The sequence below is a fragment of the Melospiza melodia genome, chromosome 4, assembly GCF_035770615.1.
Source record: "Melospiza melodia melodia isolate bMelMel2 chromosome 4, bMelMel2.pri, whole genome shotgun sequence".
NCBI classification, from domain to species: domain Eukaryota; kingdom Metazoa; phylum Chordata; class Aves; order Passeriformes; family Passerellidae; genus Melospiza; species Melospiza melodia.
In genome coordinates, this window is record NC_086197.1 from 75,171,338 (window position 1) to 75,194,803 (window position 23,466).

General features: G+C 38.5%; 1 protein-coding gene across 3 annotated transcripts in view; it reads right to left on the reverse strand.

Annotated features, from left to right (window-relative positions):
• Positions 1-1,843: 1,843 nt before the first annotated feature.
• The window catches only part of PPHLN1 (periphilin 1), a 64,035-nt gene continuing 42,412 nt past the window's right edge, over positions 1,844-23,466 (reverse strand). For 2 of the 3 annotated variants that reach the window (XM_063155200.1, XM_063155196.1), the window contains exon 10: positions 1,844-4,630. In XM_063155200.1, the coding sequence (XP_063011270.1) occupies positions 4,421-4,630 (210 nt within the window). In that variant the 3' untranslated portion in view covers positions 1,844-4,420. The remainder of the gene's footprint in view (positions 4,631-23,466) is intronic. The other variant, XM_063155199.1, reaches the window with a different exon arrangement.

The following is a 23,466-nucleotide window of genomic DNA, read 5'->3' on the forward strand; positions in this document are numbered from 1 at the left end:
TTTCCAGGAAAAACCTGAAGCAAAGCAACACTGCACCAGCCTCTATGAAGAACATTTAACTCTATCCCAGCCACACCCAGTACAACCTTCCTGACAGTAAAAAATATTAAGGTAAAACTTTATCCTTATCAAAATCGAAAATCTTGCAGACAAGAGGGTGACAAGGATTTGGTCCTTCTCTGATACCTGGCATTACCTCCTTTCGTATCAATAGTGGTTTTGTTACTAATTTTCACCTTTACTGCTCACATTGCCACTCAAAGCTGCCAACTCTCCCAAGTGAGGTTACAGCAGTAACCACTTCAGTCTCAGCAGACAGCACTAAATTTCCATACTCTTTCAATTTCCACTGTCTTTTTAATTTTTAAGGGTATTTGCAAATTAAGAAGTGGTAGGAGTAATTTCTGTTTTCAGGAGCTCTGAAGGCAACAAATTAAATTCCTCCATCACAACATGTTTCCTTCCCCCTCTGCTCTTCCTACAGCTTTCCAGAGCCCCATTGAGGCTGACTACGAGATCAGGGACATTTTTTTTTACATGACATAAAACTAATCCAAAACACATACTTGTAAAGCAAGCAAGAATAAAAGCCATGTTTCTTCCTTAAGTTAAGGGACTTCGATATTATATTTTACTTACATCAACTGAAAGCATGTATCACAAAAGTTCAAATGCAAACATTCAACACAACGCCAAGTATTATATGGAAAATTAGTTACTCATCACTTAGAAATGTGAATTAAACCTTTCACAGAAATAGCACTTACATAAAACTCAAAAGACTCCCTAGTTCACAACTAAAGTTTAATCAATTAAAAAAAAATTCAGATTAAGCAAATGATTAGGCATAGTGAATGGTGTTACCTCAGGCTGGCAGCTGGTCTCCAGTGGGACTCCACAGGGCTCAATTTCAGGGCCAGTGCTCTTGGATGGAGAAAGACAAGTCAAATGTCCATTGAGTGAGTTCACTGATGATACTAAATTGAGAGGAGCTGTGGATTCCCTCAAGAGCAGAGAAGTCCTGCAGAGAGATCTGAACAGACTCTGAGCTGGGAGGCAATGACCAGCTGCATGAAGGGCAAGAGCCACATTCACCACCTGGGACAGGACAGTCCTGATTACCTGTGAAACTTAGGGAGTGAGAAGTTGGATAGCAGCCCTGCAGAAAGAGACCTGGAGGTCCCAGTTGATTGCAAATTATACTCAAATCAGCAGTGCCCCAGGAGGAGAAAACAGGAGGGCCAACCCATGTCCCGGGGGACATCAGGCACAGCATCTGCAGCCAGGCAAGGCAGGGGATTGTCCTGCTCTGCTCCTCACCTTGAGTGCTGGGGGCAGTTTTGGGAGCCACAATATAAGGATATGAATCTATCTGTGTTCCCAGAGTAGGGTGATCAAGGCGGTGAAAGGAGGACCCTGGATGAGACTGAGGGGTGACCTCAGTGCGTTCTACAGGTTCCTCAAGGTGGGCAGCACAGGGGCAGGCAATGAATTCTCTCTGGTGCCGTGACAGGACTCAAGGAAATGGAATGAATCTGCATCAGGGGAAGTTCAGATTGGACATGAGAGGATGGTTAGTCACTGGAACAGGCTTCCCAGGAAAGTGGAACAGCCCCATGCCTCCCAGAGTTCAAGGAGCATCGGGACAATGCTTCTAGTGGTTCAGTGAGGAGCAGGGAGTTGGACTCAACCAACACTACAGGCCCCTTCCAACTTGATATATTCTATGATTCTGTGAGTGTAAACTTAGGCCTTACTTTACAGAAAAGCACTTGAAAACTTGGAAACATTTATAACAATAAACTTATTCAGGCTTCTAACAAAGGAAACACCTAACGAACTGTACAGTAGCAATGGCAATTTTTAATAAAAAATATATTACACACAATTTTATTATTTTTCCATTAGCATTTCTAACCCAAAGTAGAAACTCAGATGTAACATCCTGAAGGCTCTCAGTCCTGTAGTGAAGTAGTGAAGTGCTGTAGTTATGCTTCTGCATCAGAGAAGACTGACTGATCTGAGTAAACCAGTTTGTTGCCAGAAGGAGTGGATCAGGTGTCACTACCATGTCACAACAGCTTGCCTCTCTTCTCCTCTCTCCCTCCCCAAATCAGCATCCTGCAGGATCCATGAGCTGATTCCCACTCACTGTGCAGCCCACACAATCCCAGTTGCAGGTCATCTCCTTGCAGCAATGTGAACTCTTAGAAAACAAGAAAAGCCAACTGCAAAACCTCCCCTTACTGACATGAGAACTAACCAGGCATCTCACGAATCTGATGCAATACATATTTAATACACCATATCAAGATTTGCATGTGTAAGATGCTGTGATACATACAGTATCTTATACATGCCAAATCATTGCTACTTTGTGTTTCTGCACACCATTCTAATGAAATCTGGAAATAGTGAGTTTGGTTATTAGTCCTTTTACAGAGTTTCACATGCTCTAAATGCAATGTATACAAAACAATCATGCTTATACTTACCTCCTTGTGATTATGACTCACATTATCACTTTCCTAAAATGCTCATAAAAAACCAGTACCTTAATAAATGCATTCGTCAGGATTCCACTGCATCCTAAATATTTTTCACTGGGAACCTCTGGGCTTTCCTCAACCACTGTTCCCAAACTGCAAGTTGTTCTATCAGGTCAAGAGTGCTGCTGGACACTAACCAGAATCACCTAGGTTTGAAGTGATAGTGAAATTGAGGACTTAAGGATAAACTTTGTGTTCCACCTAACTGAAAGCAACCTGGTCTCTAAGGCTGCAATGTAAGATGTAACCAGAGGTATGTATTCTATCACCATCTGTTGAAACCAGGTGGAGCAGTGTTCTTTATCTCTTCCATGACCCATCCCTCATAACTCTGGGGGGGATATCCTGGTAATGAGCCAGCTGTTAAAACCAGGTGGGGCAGTTTTCTTTATCTCTTCCAGGACCCATCCTCAGCCCAGGGAGATCCCTTCTGTTAATGGGCCATTGAGTCTCACTGCCTGGCTGAAAATTACACCACCCCTGCAATGGGATGCTCCACCCAGGGGGAGGAGCCAAGCATTCCTACCCAGATAAAAATCTGAGATTTGGAATACTAGAGGAGCCTTTTTCCACTGGATTCCCAGAGGAAGACCAGGCCCATCTACACCACAGCTGGAAAACTACACCCTTCTACAAGACCATGGCTTTAACAGAACCACTCTTGTCACTGCAGCCACCATTTAATCAGACTGTTACCAACACACTGACCAACAGGGTGTAAGGTTATATTCTGACTCTGTTGGTGTTGTTTTGTATATCTGCATTTTTATTTTAATTTTCCTAGTAAAGAGCTATTATTCCTATTTCCATATCTTTGCCTGAAAGCCCCTTAATTTCAAAATTATAATAATTCAGAGGGAGGGGGTTTACATTTTCCATTTCAAGAGAGGCTCCTGCCTTTTTAGCAGACACCTGTCTTTTCAAACCAAGACACCTGGGTTTACTGAAGATGGTCCTGCTCACTTTCCTTGTCCATCCTTGACACCCCAAATCCTGCTCCTTCTTAAAGCTGGAAATAAAGATTACACACAGCCTCCTTATTGTTAAAACTGATGGATGAAAAGGCTTGAGAAGTTGTAAGTGGGGAGAGCAACAGAGTAGGAAAAATGACCTTTCCCTGCTCAGTGCCTGCCCATAGTTACATTCTGTACAGTGTAGTTAAAAACAGAGCAAACAGTAACAAAAAATGGAATCCATCCTACATAATACTGCTTACTAGTAGTGAGTCATGATATGGAAACCACCAAAATTTAAAAGGCATTTTGTAGAACCTGCAATTAGAACAAAAATACAGCACTATTTACATCAAGTAGTTAATTACTCTGGCAGTCAGAGACGAGAGATAAATCATAGTGTAATTTTACAGAATTCAGCTGATTTTTTAAATTAAACCAGGCTAAATAATTTAAATCATAATTTAAATGTGACCAATTTTGCAAGTTTTCCCTTCCTATAGCATGTATGATAACAAGACATATTTGTGCATAACTTGAGGAATGAGAGCAGCTTCATGTAATTTTAATAAAAAATACAATGCTTCAATTACATCTGTAAGCATCAAAACGTAAGTGTACAGACATCAGACTGATCATTTTTTCCAAGGTAACTGTGTAAGGTTTCAAAACCAGTTCGTTGCTTTACAGCATTTTTGAAAAGAACATCCTTTCAAAGGAATATATGTCAACAAGAACAGGTAGGATGAATACAATCGTGGAGACCACAGTGGACAAAGGAACAGCCACCTGAGCTACTGGAAAGGAGCACAGGCCTTGCGTTCAAACCTCCAACAAAAGTTCCTCTTTCCCCACAAAAAGCAGATTTATGTACTATGGCAGACACAATGCAGAGGATCTAAAAGCATATTTTTGTCCTTAGTATGAGCCCTCTTTGAAGGGCTCTGACACATCTTGGTTGGCAGCATCGTACTGAGCAATGAAATGTTTGAGTTCTTCAATGCATCGCTCACCTATCTCATGCAAATTCTGCCTCAGGGCAAACTGAATGGACTTCTCTAAAGATGGATCTTTATCAATTAGCATCTTCACTACCATGCCAAAGGTTTCACAGTCTTGTCTGTAGACCTAGGAACAACACATTTTAGAAAATTATTAAATGCAAAAGTCTTTATGTTAGCACATTATTTACATTAACCCTTATTGAGTTAGATCCAATTGTAACAAAGGATATTGGATTGAACTTGAATTTCAGCTGTAAAACTTACTGACCATTTCCTCTCTTCTGACCTGTGCTAATAAAAATGTAACTAGCTCAGCACTATCTGGATACCAAAAATAACTTTTATAAGGTGAAATACCATAATAGAGAAATGAAGTACTCCTTGCAGCAATATTTAATAAATAACAGTAAAGCAAAGTACAAATGCTAAACCAGATTTTCTTTTCATTTCAATATATTTAAAATTAAACTGTGAAATGTCTAGCAATCTCAATCTTCATACAAAGCACCAATAATTTCGTTTGTAATCCTTCCTAATACTTCAAATATAACTTGTGTTTAAATAATTTCACCAAATTTTGTTTATTGGATATCTGTTTCTTATAGAACTCCTTGACAAAGAAGACTTAATTAGTTTGGATGGTTTTAATCACTAAGGATTAAAGGAGTCCTGGCTGTGGTTTACCTGAATCCATCTCCCACAAAGAATGGAGAGTTTGCAAGCTAGTCATGCACCACATTTGAGGTGAATTAACTTTTCATTATCTCTGCAATTGTTTTGCAGCAACAAACATAAGCATATGCATAAATTAAAATATAATAAATGTCTGCATAATAAACATATACATAAATTGCATACTCTTATGCAATTTCCAAAGCAAGTCAGTGACGCTTCAATTTTTTTTCCAAATTCCAGCTAAGTTCATTCATCTGAACACCCAGCAAAAAAGGAACTTCTCAAAGTCTTCCAACTGCCAGATGCAACTCATTTTCAAACCTCTTAGGAGGCCAATTTCCATTTACAAAATACATTAGCTTTTTGACTGAAGATAAGTAAGTTTTCTATCTCCATACAATTTTTTGAGGTAAAAAAGCTAAAATGTTGATAATCTTCCAAGTATGATTATCTTTTGGTATTGTCTGCTTGTCTTAGAACTTGTTTTTCACAGAGATGTGCAACCCTTTCACACTTACCTGTATTGTGGACAGAAATGATCCAACTGTATGTAAGCAATTCCCCTTTACTAAAAACGAAATAAAAACCCATACAAAGCACACCCATCCCTCCCCCAGTGAAAACCCACCCCAAGAACCCATTCATAAGGACCAGTCTGAGGTCAGCTCAAGCATCTTCATGTCAGAAAAACAGCAAAAAGCCCCAACATTCTGTACAAAACTAAACTATTCTTAGAAACACAATGATTATCACAATGCCTTTAATGAAGATAATTCTTAAATGCTTAATAGCATAGTCTAGGAAAACAATTTAGGAGCAGACCCACTTTTCAAACACTGGTTGGCAAATAGAAGAGAATCTTTTGGAAGGAACTAAACTTCAGTGGAGAGTAACAAGTCAAAAAGAAGAGTGTAGCCCAAACCAAACTTGAGCCAAACATTTTTAAGTGTGGAAATGCACACGGCATTTTTTCCAGAGAGGGGCTTGTTTCCCGCTTTGTAGTTCTTTGGTAGTAAAACAACAGCACAAAATCCAGACACTCAGAGCTCATGTTCCACAGCAAGTAAAACATGGTACTTTGTAAAAACTTCAAATGGAGGAAATCTGTGTTACTTTTTTCTCTCTTCCCAAAGGAAAAGCTCAGAAAGAGCTGCACAGGGAGGCACCCAAAGCTACAACTGAAGGAAGTGCTCTACTTTTCATGGGTCTGCAAACTAAAGGCAAATAGTGCTACCTGCTACTTCACCCACACACCACAAAGAACTAGCCCAGATGAAATTCTGTGACTCTTAGCATATAAATACTGGCTTGAGCTAAGCACATTTTTCTTCCAAATTTTCACAAAAGAAGAATTGGAAGAGAATCAAGAGAGCCCTTATCATTGCTGACTCCAAAAAGTCACTTTGCTGTCACAACAATCTGGAAACTAAACACCTTTGCCAAAGAAATGAACATTTTCAATATTTTGTGACAAAAGACTTTAAAAAAAATAGAATTTACCTAAACTGGGGGAAGAGGGCAAAGGTGGAGCAGGAAGGCACTTTTAACAACAGAAAACAAAGGAAACAGCTCAGCTCCTCTAACAATAATTGAGCAATTTTCTCTCAACAAGCTTTCTGCCCCAGTGCTAATTCTGATCCTGGTACAATCTGCCTCCATCACAATTGTGCTGATAAATCTATTTGTATAGCTGCAACGTAAATTGCATCACTGAGATGTTCCCTTTTAAAATTACTTCCCCCCCCACCCCATTAATGTGATTCAGTGATTCAATTCTAAAACCAGATGCATCAGCACAACTGAAAGAACTGTGAGCCATGGTCTTAAAGTGAAAACTTCACAAAATAGTTTCCTTCTGAAGTCAAGGCACAACTACCAACTTCCAGAGATTTGATACTTTGCTTTACAGAAGGAAATGGCAATTATCAATTACAAGAATATCAATACAGAATATGTTAATTAATTACAGCTTAATAGTACAATTAATTACTTGAAAAAAATTACTTTCAGTGTTTTGTCAAAGCACTGAAAGCTCTTGAAAGAAGAGGGAACAGTGGCACGACATTAATATCTATCTTTAGAGAGAATAAAAGGAGGCTATTTCTGACAAATAAGATGAGAATGTGATGCTTGAAGAAGAAAAAAAAATTGCAGAAAGGATTCCAACCATGCAGAAAGAGCTCTCTGTTGGAGAAAAATACTGGAGGAACTTGTGACCCACAACATATGAAAATAACTTTATCTTTAAAATTCCATCTGATATTGATTTTGAGCTCAGACACAGAAAGCTCATCTGTAAACATCTGGAACTAAAACCTGAAAATGATTCCACGTGTGGAGAAAGAAGAAATAACATTTTTAAAATGAAAAACAAGAAAGGGAATGATACCAATGACATGATTACTCTGTCTGACATATAAATCAGATAATCCTGAAAACAGCTAGAGCCACAGGGCTCTCATTTACCGTGGCCCTAGCACACATTCATTCTCAGACCTAAGCTACAGCACCAGCATAATGGAAAGAGCGTGCAAAACTTTAGTAAGTAGATGAAGAAAAAGTAGAAACAGCTGTTCTACTTCCAAATATGTAAATACAATATTAAATACACACACATCTATATATAAAGAGATATATGCACTCTTGCTTCTCCTATGCACAGCAAGTATTTAAGGTGAATTAAAGTTCTTTGAAGTGTTTTCCAAAATCAGCACATCTGGCATCTGTGAGGTCACAGGATCACAAATATGCATACTTCTATATTATTCTCATGGAATTTTAGAATGTTACATGATAAGGGCATAGAGGCTCTGGCTGAGATCAGCCCTCTGCTGTGACATTGTCTCTGTGTAAGCACCTGATGCAAATATAAAGTTGTGATGCACCTGCAACATGTTAGTGAACACACCTCATTTATTTGAGAAAGCTAAACCAAAATTTACACTTAGAGCTGTTTAAACATAGCTAAAAGACATTTACTTCCAGACCTAGTTAGAGCAATGGAGATGTCAGTTGCCCAGGTTGGAGGCAATCAAGCCCTACAACTCCCCAGGCAGAATGAAACTTTTGAGAACTCCCTCATCTACATCTATGCCAAGTTTTCACAGAGAGCTTCAAAGTGCCATCAACAGTGTCTTGAATTACAATGTATGACACTGACATAGAAAAAATTATGGATAGCAATCACTCTCTTCTTCCAGCTCAGCTGTGGAATGTTAACCTCTGAACAGGAAGAAAGAGGGGCAGAAGCAGGCACATGGGGACTGCTCATGTCTTTGACTGCTACATCCCTCTTTCAATGATAATCTAAAAGTGGTCTTGGCTTAAACTGAAGGATGAATGGCTTTGCTGATGGGTGAAATTACACATGGCCAGGGACAACATGCCTACTACTCACTGACAGAGCCCATATAATTTTCTGACTAGCACAGCACTATGTTTTTCTTCAAAACTGTTCCAGAGCCACACATACACTTTGTGCAAAAGAGCTGTTGGACAATATAAACAGTAATGACAACAATGCAAATTAGAACTTAGGATGTCCTCCTCTGCACATAACTACAGGCTACAAGAATCATAAGAGCAATCTTGATCTCAAAATCTTGCATACCTGGCCAGCTTTATTCCAACAGCAGGACCAAACAATAGTATTCAAAGGGGATGAGGACAAGCCTTATTTCAACCCATGCACCCAGTTTCCCTAGCTTAGCTCTACAGTCTGTGCAAAGAAGTTTTTTTAACTTCTCAAGGTTATTCAGAACAGCTAAAACCACAGTATCTATTCTAAACAGGCTTTTAGGAAAAGGGAAACAAGAGAGAAATTCTCTGATAATTGGAATGACTCTTTGGAAGACTGGTCCCACCAGGATACAAAAGTTAGCCTCTGCATCTTACATGTCCACAGCTTCTAGAAAGCAGAACTGAGTAGCAAATGGGAAATGCAAATTTCTCCTAATTTAGAAAGGACTCAAATGAATCTCCACTTCTCATTTCTGGGAGAACTGTTCTAATGGATGTGCTTTATTTTATATGCAGGTATTAAAACACTTTGCTCTCCAAATACGGTTTTGAATGAATATCACACTGTGGCACTGGTTTTGAGTGCCCTTGGATTCATGCACACATTGAAAACCTCTTCCATAGAATTCATCCAGAGACTTACACATGCCAGGCTTGAGCAGCCATATGCAGGAGATGGGCAAACTTCAGTGCAGAAGAGGGTATTTCTGCTCACAGAGACAAGCAGGACCAGCAAACATGATAACGACCACATCCATTAGGTGGATATGATGATTTAGCAAGCAAAATTGATGCCCATGATTTAATCTGTAATTTCCAACATCTCGCTCTTTTTCCTCACAACCTTTCCTGGGATTTTTTTTTGAGTATTTTTAGCATTCCATCCATTTCAAGATTGATGTAACACTCTGTCGCCTCCACCAAGAACTCCTTCAGAGCAGCACGACGCAAGCCTAGACTCTGTCAGCAGCTCTGCACCATATGCACACAGCCCACCAGCAGTGCCTGTGAGTCAGTACTCATCTTCCAGATGCCTGCTCTAACTCCTCATCCAAAGGCCAAAGACCCCAAGGCTCTGTTACCACAGGGGAAGGAGGCTGTGGCTCAGAAACCGCGTTAAATAGCCTGCAACCCTTAGATCCCAACTCACTTTGAGAAGACCCAACATGCCCAGCAATCACAATTTTGCATCTGTGATTCATCCAAGTACTCATTTCATATATTATCTTCCAGAAGACAGAAGCTTTTCAGTTACTAAGGGCATATTTCCCACAACTATCAAATACTCCATGCAAGGAGGAAAGAAGCAACCTGCTCACTGGTAGTTGTTAGATTTCTCACTGAAAGGCAGAGCATCAACATGCAGAGCACAAGTACAGCACCAGTTTGAAAGCCACACCGTGCCCATTCCAGACACTCCATGAGCAAACTGCTGGAAATTTCCCTCACTTCAATGATGCCCCAGGGCCCCCCTACACCAGACAGAGATAACAGCTTTTGTTCCCTCACCTAAACTATGATAGTTGGTTTGGCATAAACCTCTGCTGGTATAAACCAGCTTCTTATTTCCCCTCCTAAGCAGACCTAAAATAAGTCTGACAAGTCTTCTATTACCCAAGCCACACCTGTGCCAGCTTTTCCTAGCATGGGTGAGAACAGACTATTAGGTATAATTTTTCTTCTACTTCTAACTAAAAACAATACTGATTTTTTTTTGTAATGTAGACCTAACTCTAACCTGATTGAATATGCAGTCAAATTTGCATTTTAATTGTGCATGTAAGCTTAAGCAAATTGTGAAACTACTAAACATTGAATTGCCCCTATCACAGCTTTTTCTTTGTCAGTGGCATCTTTTAAAAGTAATTATTATCTCTTCCCAAATCCCTTCTTTTTCATTTATTTATGTGTTATCTTCGAATTTTTTTCAACTACGTAAATTAGATTTCATTAACTTACCCAAAATTTACTCTTCCAAACTACAATAAGTTAATCCACTACTAAAAGGGTACACAGACATTCTCATCACTGCAGTGGCAATGTAATTGTACTGTTATGTTTATGAGTACAAAATATAAGTTTATAGCTCCACAGTGCAAAGAATGCTCAGAAATGTCATTAAACCACTTGCAGACAATTTTCATGATCAAGACATTTAAAACTGATTGTCAACCATAATGAACTAATTTTTATGGTTACAAAAAACTAAATTAACATAGAACAAATTCAATGCTTGGTTATGATAGTATACATACACAGTTTACAGTGGCGTACAATGTTTAACATATCAAGAAGTGTACTCTATTCCTTTCTTAAAAACACACTAACAATTTTGCCCTGTATCTATGAAATATTTTCTACACCCATTAATCAATGTGTTTATAGACCAATTAGATACTCATTGAAATGCAAACTGGGGGAAACAAGTTATTTAATCTATTATGGAATAATGAACAATTTCATGTCAATTTGCTTCTTACTGAAGATATGCAAATTATTAAAGTTATTTGCACTTAAATGCAATTTTGCCTCCCTTTCCAATGAAACTTTCAAGTTCCCTTTTAGGCACTTTAATAGATTTAATCAACTTTCAGAAATAACCCACCATTTTTGGCATCTAAATATCTGACTGAAAAGTCTCCTGCAAGTCCCTTGTGTGGAAGAGACGTTGATAGAGCCTTCACTTTAAAAGAGATGGGGATTCAGATTTGAGCTCCACTTTGCCCTCAGGGAGCACTATTGGCAATGCATGGGGGCAGCAGGTGAGCAGGGGAGGGTGCTGGGAGCCAGAGTGTTTCTGTTCAGCTGGTTTACAGCACTTCACTTCTAGGTCACAGCATCACTCACCCCTTTCACTGAGCTAATCTGATAGAGGACATGGAGTCTCAAACAGTGCCACCACACAAGGCTTTCTCCTCATTTAAAAGCAGAATTCTACTACGAAAAGTGCTCTGTAAAACTTGGGGGTGAGTGTCTGTGTCACCAGTGACCAACTCTGCTGAGTTTACAAATACATTTTCAAAGCCGAGCTGAAAATCTTCAAGAGTTGGTGTGGGTCCTGAGACACAACCCTGGTCTTGTACACACACTGGGCAGAATTATTGACCTGTGTGAATCCAGCTTTTGTATGACACTGTTGAGGAGACCTAAAGATTAATGTAATTAAAAAGCAATAAAATGTGAAGTCCCTCAGCAAGTGCAGAGCCTGTTTACAGCTGTGGTTACCCAAGGGTAGATCTGTAGAGCAAAGCTGTTGTGATTCAGAACAATCATAGCAAAAGTTGGTGCTATTTAGAAAAAAGAGTCTTCATTTATGAAAGCTTACAAATTCCAAGTAGCTACTCATTGCTTTAAAAGTACTACACACAAGTTTTCAACAAGGAGTAAGAATTTATTTTAAATATATTGCTAGGAAATCCATGTGTTTACTATTTTTTTAATACTATGGTGGAGGACTTGACACAAATGTTTAAATGAACAAGAACTGGTACACAACAGAAATGTACATGATTATACACTTCATTTAATGTTACATTTTGGCAAGAACAAGTGTGTTATTACTTCCTCAAGAAATGTCTTGCTTAGTCAAGCAGAAGTAGCTCCCATGTGGGAGAGCAAGGACTATTATGTTACATGGTTTTACTGGAGATTATTCTTCACTAAACCAATCAGACCACATAATAACAGCATTTTAACACCAACTACAGGCCCTTGGAGACCAGTTTGTGTGTGGCCTCGATTTCATAGCCTTCTTTACAACAGATGTGTTGGATGAGGGTAGAGTTACTTCACATATTAACTTGTGTGTTCCTTAGGTAAAACAGCAGTACAAGTTTAAATTCTGCCTCTTCTTATAGAAAGTGTGTGCCTTGTGCAAGGAGATCATAAATATGAAATTTTAAAAAACCCATTGCAATTACAATTGATCAGTTTCTAAATCTCACTGGAAGGACTGATGATCTCTTGAAGATGTGTCAATGCAGCTCATGTTTAAGAATACCCAGCTGTATGTTTAAGAATGTCATGGTACAAACAACTGTGCAGCCACGTTCAAAAGTTGTAAAAGGGTAACTATTTATATAGCTAATAATTTCTCTTTGTTCTATAATAATATGCAAACACAGAAACTGTATTTTTGTAGGAGCATAAATGAAAACAAAATCCTAAAAACTCTCCTCTCCAACAGATGCTAGGAAACTTCCATTAGTTGAAATACACCACTTTAGGATTAAACAGGAAATAATCAGCTTTATGCCAAAGGAAGGGCCTCACCCTACAACTTTTTATTTATAAAACACTGAATTGATGGAAAGCCACTTCCTAAATCTGAGCCACAGTAAAGTTACTGCTCCATCCAAAACAGGAAGGGTGAAGTTTATCTGCAAAAGACTCTATGTTAATTGTCTTGTTAAAAATGCTCCAAATAATTTTCAGTTACTTCCACTAACCATAAAGGAAAGTGATATTCATTTAAGCTTCAGCAGAATGGGCTGTATATTAACAGCAATAATAAAATGACAAACCAATCTTTCTTGTCATAAAACCAGACAAATATTTTGTATGAAATGTATAGTAGTTCAAAATCCACACAGGTTGACTGTGTTGAAGTCAAGATCAAAAATTATGCATTTGATTTTACCCAAAACTGACTTGTGATAACTTAGTTTGTCCTCAAGAACAGTCATGCCACTTTCAATTTCAACAAATATCCTCAGCTACAAATATTCTCAGATTCAACAACATTCTGCATTAAGTGGGCTCATTTTTGTTAATGGGCAAGACAGCATTTTACCCAGAGGTGTGGATTGCCTGTACTTTCTCCAATTGCACAATGAAAATAAGCAGTAATAAAAAATAAACAAACAAAAATAAAACCCAACAACTCCTTCTTACCCATTAAGAGCAACTCTGAGCAGATTAGTAGCACAATTAACTGGCACAGCATTGCTAATACAAATTCATAGCTGGTGGATCTATGAGTTTAAGAACCAGTCCTTACAAGTGAAGATTTCCTCCCCATCGCTATATAAAGAGCATTGAATTTTTTCTTTTATGTTTAAAAAAATGCTAAAGCAAGTGTGAAATTGCATGCCAAAGGGTGGGTTTTTTCATCACATATGCAGCATAAAGAAAATACTACACAAACCAAGTAAACTACTGTGTGTAATGGGCAGCTTCTCAGAAAAGCAACAGCTGCAAGAAGAAAAACAATTACTTCGATTACCAACATTTTATGCTTAGTTTATGTTAAACCTTACTGCTTCTGAAGGTTTTGAATTACTTCACACATTATATTAGCCTCACAAATCAGTTTTATTAGTGCCTCAATAATTAATCAAATTTTTTTCAAGTCCAAGTCACTGTCCTGCCTTTACCCTTGAAATAGTCATTCATCATTTAATTTAAGTACTCATTTCAAATCTAAAACAAAATAAACAAAAAAGAAAATTATTTTTTAATACTTCTCTAACCTTTTCTTAGCTTGTGAATAGATACATTTTTCCACATGCAGCTGTGTCAGCTGAAAATGCTATTGCCCCTTCCCAGCTGTCAGCATCCCTATGCCAGAGACCACCACCCCACTTGTTTGTGTGAGCCAGTAATATCCAGGACTACTCCTAAAATGAATTCTTAGGCAGAACCAGTCTGATTAGGTCACATGCTAGGACATCAGTTGGGCTGCAGGGAGGAATCATCTGTCCTGGGTGAGAAAGTGATGAGCAGCTATGGATGACATCTACAGAGGGCATTTATCTATAGCTTTACACTAGTGTGTCCACCTTGAGCTCATCTGGAAACACTCAAGGAACTGCCCCCTAACCCAGACAGACAAAGCATACAGGATCTGCATTTAAATGTTTGCATATCTTAGTATGCAACTTCAATCAAATACAAAACATATACAGAACCAGAACGTGAAGCTGGCACAATAGATGGAGCTGGAGTAGGTCAGAGAACCTGTATGATGAAGCCTCATTTCTTATTGTAAATATGTTCATTACTTCTGTTATTAGCATTCAACACACAAACTCTCTCCTTCTAAATCTGTTCCCACAATTCGAGTTATTTTCACAACAATGTGGAAGCAGAAATCTGATCCAAAAATTGGTAAAAACAGAAAGCACGTCTCTCACTAAAGAGAAAGCCACAAGGAGTAGAGATTGTTTTTTATGGTTAGTAAATCATATGTCTTAGGGCAGATATTACCAACTGTGGTTCCAAGGGAATGTGGTACGAGTTCTGCACTTACTGAGTGGATGTACCACTGACTGTATCCCATGGCACTTGGAAATAATTATTCAACAAATCTGGGTTACAGTCATAAGTAATACTGAAGAATCACAGCAATTAGCTGGCTCAAAAGAGCTTGGATGGAAATCACTTGTCTTTTTCATTGGAAAAAACAAGCCCATTTTGTACTTAAAAACATCTTCTAAGAACACTGGCTCTCTACAGTCTCTTTTCAAGCTTTTCCTAATGAGACAGTTACGCAATGCTGCAGCATTTCAGCACAAGAACTGTTACCTACCAAACTCATTCAAGGAATGTCTTGTGCCCTATTCAATCCAGTGTCACTGAACATTTTCCAGAAGTTTTCTGATGGGGTGGGTGAATTGACAGAGGACAGACTGGGAGCAAACTTGGCAAGATACACGAACACACTCGTGACTTTTTGAAGTGCTTGCTTGTCTTCGGATTCTGGCATACACTGAAAAGTTTTGATTCTTTTTGAGTCTGGCTTCAATCTGTTCTTATAAAAAAAAAAAAAAAAAGAAACTGGGATCATCAAATACTGTTCTGTGCTGGGGTTTATTTTTGAGAGCTTTAGCTTTTCCTCAGACAGCTTAAAGCAGCTTTCTGTGATGCCTGACACCTACAAATTTTGGTAGCAGCATGATGCAACAAATCCACCAAGTCAAAAAGTAACAGAGATATTTCCAATACTCGGGAGGTAAAACTCAGAATCACAGAATCATTAAGGATGACCTTTAAGACTGAGTCTAGCTGTAAACATAACACTGCCAAGTGCACCACTAAACCCTTGTTTTAAGTGCCACATCTACACATCTTTCAAATATCACCATGGATAGTGATTCCACCACTCTGCTGGGCACCCTGTTCCAATGTCTGACAACTGTTTTGGTGAATTCTTCCTAATATCAAACCCAAACCTCCCCTGGTGCAACCTGGGTCCATTTCCTCTTGTCCTGTCACTTGCTATCTGTGAGAAGAGACTGATCCCCACTTGGCTACAATCTCCTTTCAGGCAGTTGTAGAGTGATAAATCCCCCTGAGCCTCCTTTTCTCCAGGATAAACACTCCCAGCTCTCTCAGCTGCTCCTCATAAGAATTGACTTTCAGCCCCTTCACCAGCTGTGCTGCCCTTCTCAGGATATGCTCCATCTCCTCAATGCCCTTCTCATAGTGAGGGGCCCAGAACTGGACACAGGATTGGCCTCACCAGTGCCCAGTTCAGGGGGACAACACTGCCCTGCTCCTGCCAGACACACTAATGCTGACACAAGGATACAAGCAGTCAAGACTCAGTCTTCTTGGACTTACTTCATGAAATATCCTATTTACTCCAACTATAAACAGGGAGGCTGATTATGGTAACAGTATTTGTTTACTAGTAATAAAAGTAAAACATCATGTAAATTAACACATCAATAAAAAAAAAATAGCTCAAACAAACTGGCAGCTGCCCTCAAACTCTGTCAGCTTCCTGCAGGTTACAGATTTGTAGAGAATCACCAGCAGCATTACCAATTATGGCCAACTTCAGAGATACAGCAAATTCTGCCTCTGGCCAATACTCTAATGTGTAGAGCTTCACTTTTGTAAATCACACAGACAACTGAAGGTAGGGGGGACTTGTTTAATTAAACACTTAATCAAGTTTCAAGATACAGCCACCACGTTATGATTTGAAGGGATCTCCTTCACAAATCTGTCAAAAGCCTGCAAAGATACTTTTGCCATTTTAACCTTACTTTTAGACAGACATAGGGTATAGTGTGAATAGTCTAAAATAACTCACTGTATAGTGACACCAAACAAAGTAATTTCAAGTCAAACAGCTAAAATTGTGGGAAAGAGTAAGGTAATAAGAAGGTAATACAAAAGAAGATCTAATCTAGATAATGAAATTGGAAACCACTGAACTACAAATGAAAATATTCACTGAATAAAATGTACTGTTACAACATAAACTTTTTATGCCTAATCTCTAAACAGAATATAGCTGCTGCTGATAAAGTCTACTGATGCCAGATTGATACAGTGTGTTTTGGATGAGAACAGCATGGAAACAGAGCAGTGAAGTCCCTTTTGATAAGCAGAACTAAACAGTTTACAGCCTAAGATAAAGACAGGTTACTAAAGGTCAAACACTTTAATGCAATAGCCAAAAAAAACAGTACCATACCATTTACCTTTTAACCTTACATCACACAAAATTACCACGTGTTCTCAAAGACACAGAATACACAGAGGTTATTCATATAAATGTATCCTAAAAAATAAGGCATTGCTCCCTTCACATAGCCTTCCAGAACTTGCAAAACACAAACACCACCCCCAATAACACCAAAAACCCCCCACAAACAACTAAAGAAAACCCAACTAAACACAAACAAACAAATTAAAAAGCCAAGATCAAAAAAGCCCTGAACAACTCATGCTGATAAAGACTGAACTATACTGTCTGGCATCAGAATTAAATAAGAAAAAAAATATTTAATTATTTAGAACAGAGCAAACCAAATTAAATAAAAAACAACAATGAAAATGAATTATACTCTCATTTAAATTAGAAAGTCCAGTGGGCTTGTTGTTCCCTCAAATCACACAAAGGTATAAACATTGCAAGCTTTCTATTTTTAAATCAGCTGGTACGGAATTTTGCTATTTCAAGGATAAGTGTACACAAGTAATTATTTAATTTATTTATGTATTTAAGAGTACCATGGACTTTGTAAAATAATAACAGCAACTGTTCAAGGGGGAAAAAAAGTTGCCTTCTCTAGGGTAAGTCAACAGCTTACACTTCTGATGAAAAAACACAACTAACACTTTGCATTTGTTGGCTGAAAAGCAACTAAACCTGATTTTAGAACTATTGCTTGGTTTTAACATAATCAGTTTACTCTCTTTATATTATTTTAACTTAGTATTAATCTTTTTCACCTGTTTACCTCTTTTCTTTGTTCACCTTAGTTCATCAACGCTCAGCAAACTGCACTGTGGACAAAGCCAAATCACTTTTGCTGCTCTGAAGACCCTGCAGTTGGCCAATAAATACCTAAGAAAGGAAGCACTGCTATCTCTGACTACCTTCACTCATCCCACAATTTTATCTGAGTCCTCTCTATCCCCTTAGCAAGTATTTAGTCAAGCTCTCATATAACCCTACTACCCTGAAAAATCAAAAAATCATTGAAAACTATTTTAAGTCAATTGAATTATGTGAACATCTCTGTATCGCCTCATGACAGCAATGCATTTACATTTCCTGCATTTCTACCAAACAGGAAAACATAAACAAAAGGTATGTTCTATAACTGCATGGAAACATTATCCAAAGAAAGGAAACACTGCCCACTGTATCTATTATGTACATATGCACACATGTTCTTTCAGAGCTTTAATGTAATATGGAATAGAGCAGCTTTAAGGAATACAGTAAAAACCACTTGCTTACTAACTACACCTACCTGCTGAGTGATACATCGTGAAATTAATTGCAAACATACCAATGGAAGTTCCTATCCTTACATGCATAAAACCTCACCTGACACCAGACACTGAGTACTCATACTCAGCTAACATGCTAAATGTCCTTGCCTCTTTTAAAATCTTAGTTGATCCACAAGAGACAAAACCAAGCTCAGCACTCTATCCCCAACAGACCTCTGCATATCTCAATATAACTCCTCAGCAATATGCACATATGTTTTGTTAGGAATACTTAGAACAACCTTTACAGCAGATGAGATACTTCTCTTTGGGATCACTGCTCTGGCTGCTTACTGTGACACGAGTAACACCTACACACATTAAAAAGCTTCAGAGCCAGCTCAATATAATGATATGTGCTTTTCTGGGTAGCTGCTTAAAGTAAAAAGGAACACTCCTGAAGTACAGGGTTTTTTAGTAACTTATCTGGTAATAATTACTTGCTTATCTCTGCTTCTGATTTTAGCAAAAACATAATTGCAAGAAATCATCTTCCATATCATATCCATAAGAAAAAGGAAAACTGTACAGTGAGCTGCAGTGACGCCTAAGAGTAAAATTGACAAAACTATAAAAAATATTTTAAAAAATTTGTGAAAGTAGTTTTGAGTTATGGCTAGACCCACAGTTGGGTAAGCAGATTAATAATTTAATAAGCAACTAATTTTTACATTAGGGTACGTTACATGTACGTCCTAGTTGATGACAAATACAGTAAACTGAACCAAACAGAACAACAGCAGTGAATGGCATGTTTACCAAATTTTTTAGAAAGCAATTCCAGGTACTTGATGCAGGAACGCTGCATTTCCTGCCTTACCATTGCAGCTTCCTGCAGACGCCTGGAGGGCATGCAGAGAGGAAGACACCAAGCTGGGAGCACCGACTGCTCCCCACTTGTCTCTGGCACCAGAAATAGCAGCGGGTTCTCTTGCATGATGTAGCGTCTCCACCCTCCAGCCAGGGAGAAACTCCACTGCATTTGCCCATGGGCTTTAGAGCTCCTGTGGAATTAATTCCCATCTCCACCCATGTTCCCCATCTCATTCCTTCCCCCACCCTCTTGGCTGCAGTTCCTGATCTTGGCAAAAATCTCTCTTTTTTTCAACTGGGAGTCCAGTCCCACCCTTGTTCACTGCTTCCCACACTCAGTTACTAACCCTACCTCTCCTGTCACCATAAATCCTTTCATCTCTTCCAGATATCCTCCACCCTCCAATTCTGAGGTCACCTCATTCCTCAGCTAGAAATAGTCCCAAGAACTTAGGGGCCAGTTTGCTTCACAATAAATCAAAGTCTGGTTCCAACAGCCAGGTGAAAGGGGCTGTTCAGACGGTGTTTAATGATGCACTCGTGCTTCCAAGTGAGTTAATTCTCAAAAATATGTAGAACCAATCCTGTCAATGTTAGAAGATGGTGATGTGTCTCAAAGGAAGATGACAGTTCTGGTCATAGCAGCTTTAAAAACAGAACAAAAACATCTTCAAGTTTTATCTTCCCTATGATGAGAATAAACAGTTACTGTGCAAATACCATCAAAGACTACAGCTTTCTATAGATTTCTGCCTGATGATTAAATTACTGTGTCTAAAGCAGTACTTCCAGGATACTGAATATTCAGAGACATAGTGGCTCAGCACACAGCACAGGGTGGGTACTCTCTTGTAGCAGCAGGCACACTTAAGAAAGCACACTGTGCTTAAGAGAACTAGTTAACTAAGTGTCCACAAATTCTTTTTCTTGATCTGATTCATGGTCAAGCCCCACAAAGACTACTGTGATAGCAGTATAAAATCTCTGTTTTGTACTACAGAGAACAGTACAAAACAGAGATTAAATTCCTCAAATTATGGCTGCCCCCAAACTCTTTGTAACGTGCAGCTGAAGTCTGCAGTGCTACAGGTTGGTTTTGACTGCAGCACTTCCTTAAGGGGCTTCTTGATGTATAATGGGATGCAATCAATATATATCCTCCACTGGAACTCATACAGTTTCTGTTACAGCCTATTTTCATAATGCTTGTAACAATAATCATCTTGGTTTATGCCTAAATTGAATTTAGTTGAAATCAGACAATAGAGCCGAAAGATACACAGCACAGATACTGAGATTGCATAAGATAGTTTCTCCAGGAAGCCAAGTGAAGAAGAAACATAATAAAATGGGCAAATTTCCAGCTGTAGATGATCACTGCAAAGCTTGTGTCAGCATATCCTCATCTATTTATGATTTTATGTTTAAAAACGCTTAAGTAGATTTTTTAAAATTAAATTCAGGTAGCGTGTCACCAAAAAAGTTAATAATAATAAATAACTTTTATTTACTATACAAAGGTGGTAGACTGCTTGTAAGGTGTGTAGTTGGTAGTTGTGGTCAAGTAAGCACACAGTGCACAGGTAAGTAGAACATTTTATGCTGTAATGGGATCAAGTATTTAAGCTGTCTGGAGTAAAGAGAAGGGGAAAGATTGCTAACAAACAAATTAAACCTTGACAAAACAGTATCAAACCCATGTATTACAGGTTATTAGTGTCATTCAGAGTGGTACTTGAAGTTCAATAGTGCAGAAAATTAATGTATGAATGCTACTTCTCAAGAAGTGTGAGGCAGTAAAGGACCAGGAACAACACATGACCCACTCCATTTTGGCAGTATTCACTTTCTGTGTTTTTTTCAAGTGAGCCTGACTCTATTAGCCTTTCCAAGTCAAAGTAGAAAGGTAAAACAGGCACACCATAAACCTGTCCTGTGGGGAATCCTGGCCCTTGTCTTTATGCCATATTTTGTGAAGCATGCCATTGTGATATCCATGCAAGTGTATGTCCAGACAACCACTGAAGACTCAAGTCACCAGACCAATGCAAATAAGAGTCAAACAAAACAGGAAAGTGATCTTTTGTGGGTCAGCAATAAATGGTGATGTACATTAGTCATTTACACCCCAGGATAAAAATCTAATGTTCTCATAATCATAACTTAAAGATGCAGCACATGCATAAGCAACTTAAGCAACTATAGATTTTTTCCCCACATAATTTAGGAAATTTAATTATGGAACAGTTTCCAATTCTGATGCCTTTTAAAACTATAATATTATCCTGTATTTTAAAGGTCAGAGAAAATGAATAGGCATAATTTACCCATCTTTAAAACATACTGAGTTTAACCTACTCAATGGAACAACTGTCAAAAGAGAGAGGACATCAGGCTAGGTGAGACACTGAGATACAGCACGTAAATTTAAGAACCAGGTGACAAACACAACTTGTCAGTAAAGTGTCTTTGGTCACAGATGATCCTACATTTATACATGAGTCAGTGTTGTATATAAATCAAATTACAAATGGGCTAGAAGATTAAACTACAAGCACCAGGAAAGCTGTCATCTAAAAATCAAGCTTCTGTTGTATAAAGAACAGTCTGTAAAAGACACACAAAACCCCACAAAACTGTAGATTCACACTTCAGCAGATTTTCCCTACCTACAGGTCTTGTGTGTGACACTCTTCAGTTGCTGCCTGCTTCAACCTCCTGAGGCCTGAAAGTACTTGTCAGCGCAGGAGAAATGGAAACCAGCTTCCATGTCAAACATCAAGTCCTTCCTGTCACCAGCCCTCCTGCCACTACCATTCATTTGCCACTTTCCATGGGTTTTTACATGTTTGTTCAGTTACCACCATCCCATCATCACACATGGTTTTATGAAACTTTCCCTCATGACACCATGCTCTGTGTGCCCTATATCTATCTTGTTTTAAGCACCACTTGGACTCCTGTATCCTAAGTCTTTCAGAAGATCGGTGCTCAGACTGTATCAGGAATATGATAGAGCTAATACATAATCAGTGTTTGGTGGCAGAGATGCTAGACAGTAATTATTTGAGCTTGGGCTCTTTCTGGGGGAGTTTAAATTTCTGGATCTAATTACTAGGTATACAGGACTGATTCTGTTCTTATTCTGCTTCAATCCAGGAAGCAGCAGGTTTCCCTAGTTACAATGCTGAAAAGACAGTAGGTTGTAGAATAAAAAATTAATTCTCAGTGCATTGAGCCTACTAAGAGATAAAATTATCTTTAATCCTTAAAACAGTTCAAAAATAAAAAAACATCATGTTAACCTACTTCTTAAATGCACAAATGCCCTTCTGTTAAAGCAAGAATAAGCTGGGAACCAATCTGGAGAGAAGGATCTGTCCTCTGAATTAAATCCAAGGTATTAAAACCAACAACAAAAGCCCACCATCAAAAAAAACCCCAAAAACCCCAAGAAACAAACCCAAACAAACAAACAAAAAGATCCAACCCACAAAAACAATAACCCTCACTCCCACAGGTACTATTGCCTTTATCAAGGCTCAGACGATTCATTTCTGGTTTTTATCCTTCATCATTCCCAGGAGGTTTGCCAGTGTCAATTCTGCTTATCCTTCCAAGCATCTCAACTTTTGACAGTTCTTTCAGTAGGCAATTTCTCAAAATTAATTCCTAATTGTATATCAAGGCCCACACATTTTTAGTGAGTTTCTTCTCTTTCTAACACCTTTTCCAATCCTGTTGACACTCATCATCTCTTGAAACTAATCTTTCTTCTTTCTAGCCCACTCACTATTATGGTTTCCAAGTCTTTCATCCTGTTTTTGCTCTTCGGGTTTCTCACAACAGAACCAGAAATTTCAACTCAATCACTATCAGCTTTTGATTGAAAAAATGCTATTTAATGAATAACTCCTCAGATTTTCACTTTATCTGACCAAGAAGTTGATCTTGTCTTTCAGATTTGAACAACTTTTTCCCACATTTCTTTTGGTTTCAACAAAGTCCAGCAATTTAATCAAGTACCTAATTACTGGCCCTCTCCCATTTAAGTCTTCCAGAGATCTGCCACCAAATTGTAACACCTGTAAACAATACCCTTAAAGAATGTCTGTAAGCAAACAATCCTCTGAGATCTTGCAGTCTGCAAGCTGCTTGATCAGGTAAGGAAGTGCCTCTACATCAAAAACTCTGCATTTGTCAATGGGTTGAATA